Source organism: Glycine max, chromosome 3 (assembly GCF_000004515.6).
Source record: "Glycine max cultivar Williams 82 chromosome 3, Glycine_max_v4.0, whole genome shotgun sequence".
NCBI classification, from domain to species: Eukaryota; Viridiplantae; Streptophyta; class Magnoliopsida; order Fabales; family Fabaceae; genus Glycine; species Glycine max.
The window spans coordinates 46,383,580-46,397,197 of NC_016090.4; the positions used below are offsets into that span (position 1 = coordinate 46,383,580).

Consider the following 13,618-nt stretch of genomic DNA (forward strand, 5'->3'; position numbering starts at 1 on the left):
GTTAATTCTACATTTTACAAAAGTTTAATAGGTAGTGAGTATCTAATACATAGTATCAACGAATCCTCTTTCATTTTTAACTCTTATTTTAATTTAGGCGTGGCTTTCGCCTTCTCTTCTATGCCATACTAATCGGCAATCGCACTCTCTAAATCCCAGAGGTTCTTTAGGCATTTATGAACGCAGCGCAGGAATTAGACTTGCACAAAAGTTTAAAGAGATTTCTTGAATTATGATTGCCAGTAGGTCATGCAATTGACGCTATCATATTGCTAATTGCTTTAGCTGGTAATACAATAATGCTGTTTTTCAATGTAATGGCGAAAGTCACCAAGGAGTCTAGAGATTTATACTCCAAATATGCCAATAAATATTATTTTTTGCAAATATTGTAGCCTTTTGTACCTAAAGATAATTTTAACCTTCGTAAAAAAAAATAGTTATGCAAGTTAAAACCCTTTTTTCGCACTATCTAAAATATTTTGACCTAAACTATTTTTTTAATTCAAAAGGTACAAACTTGCTATCTCCGAGTTGTTCACCATTGACTCTGATCCATTTGGGACTTGATCCGGTTCAGAAACTGTTCGGAATGAAAAGAGAAGTATAAGTCCAAAGCATGTTGAAAAGTAACAACCCCCTTAAATATTTTTGAGAATCTCAAGTGATTTAGCATATGATACACGTAGGAGACCAAATATCTGACAGTATCTTGGTTAGAACTCAGTTTTTTTATTTTGTTTGGAAGTTGAAATATCCCCATAACCATTCACCAGTCAAAGATTAACACTTCTCAAATTATCTACAGCAAGAAATAGCAATCAAGAGAATATGCAATCAACCTAGCTACACAGGTTGGGTATGCACACTCCACCTTCAGGGTTTTGCTGTTCTTTCCATATCCTTCCTGTTACTCGTAGCTTCAACTCTTTCCTGTCTCCACCCGAGAAGAAAAGCGCCATGTTGCGGTAAATGATGAGACCATCATGGCTGTCTCTTACCTTCTTATGGCTATCTCTAATGCTTCTTGGACTCCCCTCAAAAGTTAGTTTACGTCCATTTCCTCCCACCTCCAAGCTGTAGCTGTAGTTCCGCGCCTCTCTTTCATCACCCATGAATCGGAGGAATGCCATGTAAACTGGAGCCATGCCCAGCTGGAAGGCCTCAAAATGGAGGCAAAAATACTGACCAAAACAGTGGAAAACCTAACATAAACAAAAATGAGTTAACCATAACAATTTGGATGGGATTTGAAGTCCAAAATGTAGGTGTGTGCTTGTGCATGAAATGAAGGAATATCCTGCAAATGCATAGCAATGAATGTCATATCAACTATCAAGTGCATCCCATGCACAGCACTACACCCTAAAGAAGGACGTGTATAATTGTTATAGATACCGTTAGCATCCATGTAGCATTTTCTACTTCCATGGGATTGGACTTGACATAGCGATGGTTAAAAGTGCATCCAGAATGCATATCAACCCTGTGGTCGTCCCTTAAATGAGCGACAAGGCATGGAATATCCCCAACCACCGAGCAGTCTGACCCGGCATAAGGGCAGTTGTATGGTCTGAAGTTACAAATAGCCTCATGTTTAAGTTTGCTGTAATAGGGAAATATCTCTGGACACCCAAGAGAAATGTATCTGCAAGGCAGTTCAAGTGATTCTGCTATCTTCTCTAATGCCAAACACCTTATATCACCGAGTTCCTGCCGGCAAGTTGGGCATCGATTGTGTACCCTTGTCTTGCAAGTTGAGCAAAGTGTGTGACCGTTGTGGCACTGCATAAAAAAATTGGTTTTAAGAACAAGTCACTGTTTTGTTAGCATCATTATTCAACTATATCTAGTAACCTGTACAAGGACAAGGACAGAATGTTTCAATATAGTGATAATAATATAATCAAAATGCACAATAAGTTATGCACAATACACCAGTTATATTCCTCACATTATAATGACAAGATGAATAAATGCTCCACCACTTGGCTGAAATAAACTGAGCGCACAACAAAACTAAAGATAACACCAGATTTGATTGATCACATTTTTGCAAATATGTAAGCTACATGCAGGGACAGATCTAGAGGGGGAGGAGCAGGAGCTCGAGCCCCCCCTCTCTTGGAACTTTTCATCTATATACATATATATTTTTAAGTTAATTAGTATAAAATTATATAAAATCAATTTTGTAAGTTATTATTATAATAATGGATAATGGTTAATGTTAACTACTATAAAATTGTGTAAAATTAGTTGTGTTTGATGTTTTATTGCAATGATTAAAGTGATAATTAGTGTAAAATTGTGTAAAACTAATTGTGTATTTGTTGTTATTATAATAACAATTAAGGTTATCATCATTTAATATAAAAATTAGTTTCAATTTATATGTAAAAAATAGTCATTTTTAAAAATTATTATTTATTAAAAGTTAGACATTTAAACAATTATAAAGGAAGAAAAAAAAAATTTCAGCCCCCTCTTTATAAGGTTTCTGAATCCGTCCAGGCTACACGTCATAAGACTTGTGATGAATGAAGGGAATTCATAGTGTTAGTACTGAATTAACTAACACTTGATCTCACAGAAAAAACAGAAAGTAACACCTGATCCTTTTATTTTTCCATTCCAGTTACTTTTCATTATAAATTAATTAAATAATAACTGCATATTTGGATATGTGCTGTAATATCTCAAACAACATTGGGTGATACCTGTTCTGCGCATAAAATTAAGTCTAGATGTTATTTGCTAAAATTAGGATGCGTTTAGGTAAACAATTTAATTATGCACTTTTTAGATAGTGCTAATGTACAATTTGTTTCTATAATTGAGCAGAAAATAGGATTAAATGAATTACATATAACTTCTAAGCTGTTTTCATAAGCTATCCTGAAGAACTAGAGAAAATAGTCTGAAAACAGCTTATGGAGAATGGAGATATCATAAGTTATTTTCACAAGTTCTCCCAATTCCCAAAAACTTGTACAAGTATTTTTATCATAAAATATGTCCAAAAGACTGTAAATAAACTCTTCCAAATGCACCTTGAATCTAACCTCAATCCCAAAAGCTTGCTCAAGGTGAGAAGATTGCCCAAGTCTTGCCAAGGTTAGAAATGGAATAAGAATAACTCAATCTCAAAAGCTAACTCACTTTCCAAGGAGGATCACCCTAAGTCTTGCTAATGTGGGATCTTAACAAATTCCATACTAAATTTTACTACAAACTTTAAAGATAAAAATTTCCAAGCATAAAGTTGAAAACTTGAACTAATAACTGCATATTCAGATGTGTTGTAATATCTCAAACAAACATTTGAGGGATAGAAACTTGTGCTCATGCATAAAAATAATGTACAAGCATAATTCACTAAAATGAAGCTTTCCTCAACACCATATCAGAAATGGACAGTCTGACTCAATCTCAAAAGCTTGCTTGCTCAAGATGAGAGGATTGCCTAAGTCTTGCCCAAGTGGGATCATAATACACCCCTCTCTTCATACCCAAAACTGAACATTTGGAGCATGCAAGATTGGACATTTATCTATCCAATGTTCAACATCAAGGCTAGAGGTTCTAATATCGTATTAGAAACGAACTACACTTAACTCAATTTCAAAGGCTAATTCATTTTCAAGGGAGGATTGCCCTAAGTATTGGCAAGTAGGATCTTAACAAATTTCTTGCTAAATTTTAGTGCAAACTTACTTTTGGGATAAAAATTTCCAAGCATAAATCATTTCACTTCAAACTCACTTTTAACCAAAACAGTTTTACATAATTAAAGTAATCTAAAGTCAAGTTCATAAGCATACCCACTAGGGTCGGCCTAGTGGTGCGGCTTGGAGTAGAATGCATGAGGTCAAACCTCGGTGCGACCATTGTACACACAAAAAATTAAAAAATATATTTTAAAAAAAATGAAGTTTGTAAACATTCACCTAAACACACAATAAGTAAGAATGCAAGTCCTCACAGCATAGGAGTTACTTATCAATTCAAGCCACAGACTTCAAAGATATGCCAAAGAGTAAAAGAAAGATTTAATATTTTCCTAGCTTCTTGCATGAGATGCATCTAATTCTCCTTTAAGCTACCATGGTAAAACCCCAGAGGAAAAGCTTAAGTCTCACAAGGATTTAACTACTTATGACAACTTCTGTAATGAATGCAGTGTTGTCAATAGCGGATCACGGAAAATCACAAAAAGCTGAAAATCCGCTATAGAATATGGCAGATAGTGTCGCAGGCAAATAGCGGAAGCCGCAAAGCGGTTGAAATATATATATATATATATAACAATTAAATATGTATAAAAAAGCATGCTATAGGCAAATAAAAATAAGCATTCTCCTCTGCCCCTTCCCCAATATAATCAAAAAAAGCTAAAAACATTGGGCCTACTAGAATGGTCCGGAAATGCTAAGAGATTCTAGAATGGTCCGGAAAACTGAAAAGTAGCATGAAGTAGAAGTGAAAATGCTTAGAGGTTCTAGAATGATCCTGAAAACTGAAAAGTTGCATGAAGTAGAAGTCAAAATGCTACTGTTGGGCCTATTAGAAGAAAGCCCAAGTCCATAAGTAAAAAGTAAAATGAAGAGAGTAAAAACATAAAATTTGACTCTGTTTTAAAAACCAATAGAATAAAATTTTAAAAACCCACATGACTACTGCAAGTGAGTTTTAACAAAGCCAAAAACCTTCCGCAAGCCCAAAACTACTCTGAAGTGTCGTGAAGACATGACCTGAATCCACATTCCGCACCAGACCCAGTTTCATTTCTTTCAGAATGCTGAACCAAAGAACCCTAAACACCATCGACGCAATTTCTCTTCAGATTCAACCTTGACGGAAACCGACGACGCAATATGATTCCGCGACGCGTAAGGCGCCCACGATTGCGATTTTCGCAGAGTCCGCAACATGACATTGTCGTGATTGCGTTTTCGCTAAAACCTGCTACGCGATAGCCACTATTTGACAACACTAAATGAATGCTTAGAATTTGTAACTTCAACTATATGACTATACATCCTAATTAAGTCAGGTTTCAAGTCCTATTAGCAGCATCCAACAACTTTAATCATGGACATATCAATCATTCATAAACTCATCAGAATAATCTCTACTTATTTCAGGATTTGTAGCAAACCCAATTATGATCTACCATGTGCTTCATATCAATGGTAGAGAAAAGATGGATAGCCAATCTCCCAAATTCCAATTTTAATATACAAACAGGAAGGGGAAGACTGCATAGACATCTGACTAACAATACAATGAAATTTTTAAGACAATTACTGTGATGAGCAATGCTAACAACACACTATTTAACATATTAAAATTGGTTATCCCGTAAATAGGTCACTTTTAAAAGCAAGCATTGAATTTTTTTAAGAATAGACCTATATCCAATAATAAAAAATGTGTTGCTAGCATTTCCCTTATTACAATATGCATAGAAGAAACTATGACACATCCCAACTGAAAAAGATTCTCTGGTTCCTCAAAGTTGGAACAGACATAATAAACATGCCGTAAGTGAAAATTTCACATTCAAATTATTTAGAAACAATAACTCCTTATAGCAATCCCCAGTAAGCCACAAACCCTGTATGCCTTGCCTGTTTTTACTTTTCTTCAAGCCTTTCAAACATCCTTATCTGCTCAATTAACTAAGTTCTCTTGATTGATCCACAGACATTGACTTAAGTCCCCCTTACTCATAGGAAAAAGAAGTTATATAGCCTAAAACTGATGCATTTAAGTTTCTTTTCCTATTTTCAAATCCCAATCTATACAGTTACCCTAGTGAAATTTTCCACCAAAACATAACGATTATGCCCTTTTTATAGCCATATATATGTTCACGCTATACCTCCTGTAAGTCTAAAAAATCACAACAATGACTTGAGAGTGAAATTTAGTAGGGCTTGATGAAAATGAAGAAAAGAAGATTTTACTCAGATTTTGGCCCCCTCCATCCATCACCAATCCTAAAATCACCGTAAGCAACAAGACAATACAGATACAGAACCTCGGAAAAAGGATTTGTCAGAACCAATCCTTGATCAAAGTAACCAATTCCAGCAAAACATAAGATCTACACAGTTCTTTTTTATGGGGGGGGGGGGGGGGGGGGGGGGGGGAATTAAAACATAATTCTCAACAACAATTGCACATGCCCTTTGTCTAAGACTTGAATGTTATCACAAAAAAAAAAAAAAATCCAAACCCTCCATACCAGACATGCCCATTAAAAAAAAAAAAAAATCCTCTTTTTATAGGAGCAAATCAAAAAGAGGAAAGCAAACACGGGCACAAACAAATCGCATAGACACGAGTTAAAAGGAAAGAGACAAATCAAGCAATTTTTTGGAAGCAAACCCAAAAGGCAAAAAAATGGATCAGATAAGAGAAAGAGGTACCTGATGGATAGGAGGGTACATAGAGTTGGTGCAAACGGGGCATTCAAGAAGGTCATGGACACTGGTAGTGGTGGGGCCACTGTTATGAAGCTTGGAGATTGAAGAAAACTGATGATGGGGATGCTCATCCTCTTCCATCATAGTCATCGATGACACAGTGCTGCTCTCAATGCTACTCGATTCCATTCTCTCTCACTCTTAATTTGTGGCCACTCGAATCATATGTATGTGACTTGTGACGCTTCAGCTTCAGCCTCAGCAGATGGGTGGCTATGTTGTGTGTGTGTGTGTTTTAAGACAAGAGAAGAGAAGAAAAGGGGCAGAAGAAGAAGAAAGAAGATTGTTGCTTGCAAAAATTGATGTTTTTCTTCGTTTCCTTTGCTTGGTCTTCTTCCAAGACAACAGAGGAGTGATTCGAGATATTGGTGTCCGAATCCTGATGACCCTTTGATTAAAATCAAACGGCTTTCAGGATTCTCCAACGAAAACCAGGAAGAGAGAAGAAGAAGACAATAAAGAGATCGGGATGGAATTGGAGGAGATAACGTAGATGTTGGAGAATGAAGAGAGAGAAAATGTAGATCAAGTACTCATTTATTATTTAAGGGGCAGGTAAATGAGTAACTTTTTCTACCACAATGAAATGCCATTGTGAAGGTTAATTAATTTAATAAGGGATTTTCTTCTCTTTTCTTTTTTTTTAGGTAACTTTGACCGAAAATTAGAGATTTGTTTCTTCAAATGTAAAAAATTATTTAAAAGACAGATTTCTTAAATGAAGTATTTATTACTGTAATATTTCTCTTATTTAATTAGAAATATTTTAATTTAAAAATAATTAATATAATAAATTAAATCTTATAAAAATAATAAATTTGATTTTCAAGTCTTATAAATAAAAATAAAAATAATATAAAAAAATAAGGAAAATAAAATAAAATAATTTTTGCTAAATTTTAATTATTTTTAAGTCAATTCATAAAAGTTCTTTTATATTACTTCGTGTAAAAGTTTACTTAACTTATACTTAAGTTAATTTTAGTTTACTCATGAGATGTAGTGAATAGTCATTTTTACTCTTTTAAATATATGACTTAGTTTGATTTCTTTATAAATAAAATGATATGTAAGAGAAAAGAAATTATCTCTTAACTAATATTTTACAGAATTAATCTAATGTCTTTTGATCATAAAAATATCTTGTTTTCAGAAGAAGAAAAAATAAAATTTATAAAAAGTGAAATTTTGTATTTTACTTTCTTATCATTTAAGTGTTCTTTAAATAAATTTATCCAAAAATATCTTAAATTAAAACTCTTATTACATGCTTAAAAAATATAATTATTTATCAATTATATAACACTATACATTCAAAATAGCTGTTTTTTTTTTTTAAAGTTCTTTAGAATTGTGGCATGTGGAGGGAGGATGCGGTGGTCTCATGGGCTGCAGCATTGAAGGGAGCGCAAATTGATTTGAATGATTGCTTTGCTTTTAGGGGGTCTACACCTTCAGTTCAGCTTTGTGTAGAATGGATGGATATTCATATATCATATCATAGGTGATAGGTCCACTATGCCACTATCAATTATTTTCGCGTGGATGCCAGGCTTATCCGCAGTTTGAAAAACATTTTAGTTTCTTAGTTGGGTGTTCAAAGTGTTGCTTCTCTTTTTATATTATTGATTTGTGGACTTAATTGTCGTTAGTCATACGATTGCGTAATTTGAGGATACTCTTAAAACACGTATACCTTATAGATGTTCTACTAACTATTTAGAAGAAAATTTTTCCCACTTGCCGGAAAAATGTTTAGTTCTATAGTTCTATAATTCTATTTCGAGGCTTACACAGTTACACTTGTTGATAAGATGATAATTTAATTATTATTAGGTCCTTCTGATCGTGACTTTTTTTCCCTTTGTTTTTTGGTAACCGTCGTCATAATTGCTTCACTTATACTTTTATCGTGCATATCGTGTCTTATTTGTAAATCTTTTACTGTTAAGGCGTGCATCATAGGACAAGTGGAAAGTAGTTAAATAACGTATTTATAAATAATTTTAACATTTACAAACTTAGAGAAATAAATAAATAACGTACAAGAAAGTTCTAAGCGCATCGTAATCTTTCACGTGCCCTTGCACTCATCCTACCATGCATATAATTAAAATTAATGAGATGAGTAACAATGTGCTAGATTTTTTCCTTCAATTGTGGTTCTCAAATCTTGATTTTATCTACTGGCATGAAGAAAACAGAAGAAAGCCATAATAACAATTTGGCTTTAGGAAAGTGAAGCATAATTATGAAGTTTGCTGGGTTAAATATGATGGTAAAAAGAAAACAATTTCCAAGGAAAGATTAGAGCGAATAATGTGACTTGCAACAAAAAATCTAATGTACGCTCTCCTTTTGCTAACCCTAAACCACTGTGCAATACTAAGTTGAAATAGGAATCATGGTGTGTGAATCAGTGTACTAATAATCTATTATAAAATTAAAATAGTACGAAGATACTAATTAATTAGTACGTGTTGATTTCATGTTAAGTTAAAACTATGGATTATAAGTTTATAATTGATTTTAATTATATTTTAACATCTTTGGTTTTATCTTAGAAAAAATTTAAATTAATTATGAATTCAAAATTGCTTTTAAACTAAAAGAATTTTTTGTAATTTTTATGATTAAAAGTTTTGCATCTTATAATAAAAACATTTAAATATAAATTATACTATTTTAAAATTAATTTTAATTAAAATCAATTTTAGGAACGCTCTTTCAAACACACGCACGCACTTCCTTGCATATATGTATCGGTAATAGTTTCCTAAATTTTATGAGAGCTGATTCCCGTCGTGTGCTCATCATCCCAACCTAGGAAGGTTTGCAATAAAATATTGGCATCAGAAATGACTCCAATTCGTCGCTGCTTCAAGGTAAATTCACCATGCCTAAATATTATAGTAAAAGGTTTTTTTTTTTTGTCGAATTTTAGTCCAAGTGGTAATGTACTTACAAAAGTTTCCCTCGCGAACCACAAATGATTACCATACAACAGAAAATTAGGCAGAAAAAGTTCAAACGTTCAGTTTGGTGCCAAAAAAATGGGGCAAAAGGAATATTTCTTTTTCTAGTTCTTAGTGACTCTGCTCCACCTTCCTACGCCCTTTATTTTGAAATCATAAAAACTAAATACAAATCCACTTACTGATGAAAGCAACGTCTGAAGTTAAATCTAGGTGGTGATGGAGTAAGCTCATGATATTCTATATTAAGATTTAAGAGGGATTGTGCTTTTCTTAGTTATAGTATCTTCTTGTTGGGGGAAGAAATAATTCGCTTAGTCGTCATGAAGGTCCACCACCACCACCAGCAACAACTCAGGCCACTTAACTGACAAGTTAACTGCCCTTCTTTAATGGCAACGGAAACCATTTATGACACCTTCAGGCTGCTAAAACATCGCACGAGTTTCCAACCATTTCTGACAACTTCCTGGGTTCCATCCAGTGTGTATCACTACCACAACTTCATTTACTCAGCGATAGAAATCCAATGTCAATGTGTGCATTTAGGTGATTTTGACATTTAGTAACAAATATTAATGAATTGAAGACTTGTTACAAAGCACTTAAGGTTAACAAATCCAAGTGAAATTGTAATCTGGCATCATTGCCGAACTTGTAATCCTCTGGCACCTACAATATGCTAAATATTTTACAAAAAATGTTGGAAATAAATTTAAAAATAATAAACTGGCCAAACAGCTGCTTCCCTTCATCCTTTGCAGCCAAATTGGTCCTTATGAGTCTGCCTACAAAGAAAAAACTATGCAGAAAAATAAATGAATAGATGAGTAATTTGTTTTGTTTTACTCAATGCAACTAATCAACCTTATGAGTCTGACTCACAGGCAAGGTTTTACCCAAAATACAGTTGATTCTGAAGTATGGTTCAGAGTTCAGAGAAATCAAACAAGCTCAACAAAGATTATACCCAGTTCACCATTGATTTGGGAAGGCTTCTCTATATTTGGCATCTTCACATGACACATGCTGCCTATCTGCAGTAACCCTTGCCCGTGAACTTAAAAGTTTCTGAGCTATTCTATCTTTTGATGTTACTTTCTTTCGCAGCATGGAAGCGAGACTTTGCTTCTTGTCTCTGGCAGACAGTTTATCTTCATTAGTTGCCTCCCCATCTTCTCCAAGCATGGCTGATCTTGATGTAGAAGCCAAAGCAGCATCCCGTAAAACAGCTTCATTGTGTTCCCGAACTTTAGCTAGTTTTGCACGTTTCAGTGACTGTTCATCAATTTCCCTCTTCCTTGCCACCTCTTGATCTCTTTCACGAACATTTTTCACCGCTTGTTTTGCTAACTGCTCTACTAAATCAGTCCTTAAATCAATATTCATGCCATCTGAAGAATTCTCATTGAGTGGCCTCCCTTCATCATCTCGAGGAATGATAGATCCATGAAATGGACAAACTTTCAGATCTCTTCTCTGACATAATCCTCCTTTCCTCAAAGGAGCCAAGCATGGTTGGATCTCAATTTCCTTTTCTTCATAAGGCATTGCATGAACATTCAATTCGGCAATTTTATCTGCTGGAATAACTGCATCGTTGTCCACCCTACCCCAGTGACTTTCAAGCTCCAAACCCCGCTGATTAGCCATAAAAACCGTGTTTGAACCCCAGTTATCCAAGTAAGAACTCCATCGTACCACAGGAGCTTCGGCTTTAAGTTTACTCCTTGGAGTGTTTGACTCAACTTCACGTCCTCGATGAAGCAGGCTGTCTGTACCAGAGTCATCAGACTCTTTATTGTGCAAACCAAGACTATAATTATTCATTTTATGGGAAGTTGATGCCACGCCAAGATGTTTTTTTTTATTGTTGGATGCACTAGATGAGATTTCCATAGATACAACATTACCCTCCTCCCAAAAATCTTCCTCGTCATGTTTTGATGAGTTTAAAAGAGAACAACCAGCCTTTTCACATGTATTTTTAACTGATTTCAGACGATTTCGGATATCAATGAACTCTTTCAAAAAGGAATCTCTGAATCTATTGTCGGCTACTTCAACTCTTACTAGAACAGAAATCCACTCTTGGATGGAAACCAAATGCTTTGTGACCAGAAGTTTGTACAGCTCCCTCAATGTTTCAAAAACTACCTTGTTATCATTGTCCTCATAAACTTTCTCCCCTTCTTTCAATGCTTCAAGACGAAGTTGCTGCAGTTCCAAAGAACGGAAGTCACCAAGTTCTTCATCATCTAAGATATCATCCGACACAGACTCCTGTTTTGCATGCAAAATCTCCAAACACTCATCAATCTCGTCCATCGTAGAAAGAATCCCTCCCTTTATTGAAGATGAATTCTCCTTCAAAGATTCATACTTGTTCAATAAAATCTCTTTTGACCTCCTCTCCCTTTCCCTTCTCTCTTGCTGAACCCTCTCCACATTAGCTTGTATGTTAGGAAATTGGAGCCTGAGAGTATTCTTCAGGTAATCATAACCCAATCTGAGCTGTCTATAATGTACCCCAAACGTCACATTCCACTTCTCCAAAAATTCAATGGCCTTCGATCGCAAAACAGAAGCAACAGCTGGTGGAGCAGGAAGCGGCAAATTTCGCCTGAACCCAACACTCAAACTCAGTAACTGATCCAAGTTCTCAACAACAAGGGTCCTAAAAAGCTTTGAACGCATGAAGAGCTCGTCAATTATTAGAAGCGCAAGGTACCTAACCTGCAACACATATCTGTCAAGGTCAACCTGAGGACTTTGAGCTGGAGATGTCAGTTGTAATCTGAAAGTTAAAATAGGGGTAGAGCTAATGGGCGAGGCTTTTCATTTTTCAACATACCAAAAAAATGAATGGGATTTCATCATCTTATCACGATTATAGCATCAACCATAATAGGAAGAATAAAACTAAGTATTCAATTTTCGCTTTTTCCTTTGTCATTTGAATCAAGCTATTGATTCAAAATGAAATTTATTGATGGCAGAATTCAATTGACCCTAATTGGAAACCAGCAGAGAAGAAAGTGAAACCCTAATAACGATAATTGGAAAGGGAAGAGTACCTGAGAGTGGTCACGCTTCATGAGATCCATAAGGGTTTGGGTGGCGAGGCGGAGCTCCGAATCGGAATAGCGAACCACCGTCTTGATAGCCTTGAGGAGGCGGGGATCGACCTCCGGCGCGGTGGAGTTGGTGGCCTTCTCGATCAAAGATACCACCTTTGTTACCTTTCCATGCGCTCCTTCTTCCGTACCCATCAAGTCCCAAATCTTAAATTCACTGTTCCGTTCCGTCTATATCTGATTTTGAAAAACCCTAATTTATATACGTCGCGATTTTCCCCCTTTTCAGGGATTTGCTTGCGCTCTACGTCGTCAAGGTCTCCACGGTTCTATTTGATGAAACGGGCTGTCGTTTTCGAAGTGTTCACTATTTTTTTCTTTACCAATTGGATAGCGTAAAGTTTAGGTGAGTTGTGTTATTGGGCTCACAGGTAACATGACAGATCTCAAAAAGATTAAAGAGTATCTGAGAATAGTATTTTTTTTTAATATGAATTTATTTATTGAAATCTTGGTAAATATTACTTAAAATTTTTTATACTTTTAATTAATTAGAAATTATTTGAAATATTATTTTTAAAATAATTATTATAAAAATTATTAAATTTATTATATATAATATATGTAATTAGGTAATCTTGTAAATTTGTCTACATTGTCAATATAATATAATATACATAATTTTAATATTATGTATAGTAAATGAATATAATTCATTTGATATGTATGTTAACTTAAATTTTAAATACAGAAAATAAAATAAAAATCTAATATTAATAATTTAAAATAGTATGTATTTTATAAATAATAATGAGTTTATTTTTATAAATGAAAAAAATTATGCTATTATAAAAGTGAATAATTTTATCAACCATAATAATCTATAAATGAAGAAGAGTAAAAAAAAAAAATTATACCGTGAATGCATACTAATCAAGTTAATAGAATAAGACTTGATCATGTTTTTTGTTTTTTTACTATAATTTATTTAAAATTTTGGTTTCTTAATGATTTTTATATTCAAATTTATTCTTTTAATTATATAATTATTATAATCAGATTTCTTAATCTT

At 34.2% G+C, this 13,618-nt stretch overlaps 2 protein-coding genes across 3 annotated transcripts; both read right to left on the reverse strand.

The window, feature by feature from the left end:
- Positions 1 to 247: 247 nt before the first annotated feature.
- On the reverse strand, positions 248 to 7,037 carry LOC100782764 (E3 ubiquitin-protein ligase SINAT3). Of its 2 annotated transcripts, XM_006577284.4 has the most exons (4): positions 6,438 to 7,016; positions 1,399 to 1,785; positions 875 to 1,205; positions 248 to 583 (listed from the first exon to the last, which is right to left on the reverse strand). In XM_006577284.4, the coding sequence occupies exons 1-4, from the start codon at positions 6,621 to 6,623 to the stop codon at positions 501 to 503; spliced, it is 987 nt and encodes a 328-aa protein (XP_006577347.1). In that variant the 5' UTR covers positions 6,624 to 7,016; the 3' UTR covers positions 248 to 500. The 2 variants fall into 2 exon arrangements, with proteins under 2 accessions (XP_006577347.1, XP_003521810.1); XM_003521762.5 differs by lacking the exon at positions 248 to 583 and having other exon boundaries at positions 713 to 1,205; positions 6,438 to 7,037.
- Positions 7,038 to 10,094: 3,057 nt separating this feature from the next.
- On the reverse strand, positions 10,095 to 12,973 carry LOC100817832 (UV-stimulated scaffold protein A homolog). Its single transcript, XM_003520824.5, has 2 exons — positions 12,547 to 12,973; positions 10,095 to 12,205 (listed from the first exon to the last, which is right to left on the reverse strand). Exons 1-2 carry the CDS (start codon positions 12,739 to 12,741, stop codon positions 10,445 to 10,447), a joined length of 1,956 nt encoding a protein of 651 aa, XP_003520872.1. The 5' UTR covers positions 12,742 to 12,973; the 3' UTR covers positions 10,095 to 10,444.
- Between the last annotated feature and the right edge of the window lie 645 nt (positions 12,974 to 13,618).

Excerpts from the sequence above, each read along its gene's own strand:
- LOC100817832 (XM_003520824.5), bottom strand. The coding sequence starts at position 12,741 with ATGGGTACGGAAGAAGGAGCGCATGGAAAGGTAACAAAGGTGGTATCT. Across the intron at positions 12,206-12,546 it reads TGAAGCGTGACCACTCTCAG|GTTAGGTACCTTGCGCTTCT; the intron begins GTACTCTTCCCT and ends TATGTGTTGCAG.
- LOC100782764 (XM_006577284.4), bottom strand. The coding sequence starts at position 6,623 with ATGGAATCGAGTAGCATTGAGAGCAGCACTGTGTCATCGATGACTATG. Across the intron at positions 1,786-6,437 it reads TGTACCCTCCTATCCATCAG|TGCCACAACGGTCACACACT; the intron begins GTACCTCTTTCT and ends TTTTTTATGCAG. Across the intron at positions 584-874 it reads AGAACAGCAAAACCCTGAAG|TTTCTGAACCGGATCAAGTC; the intron begins GTGGAGTGTGCA and ends CATTCCGAACAG.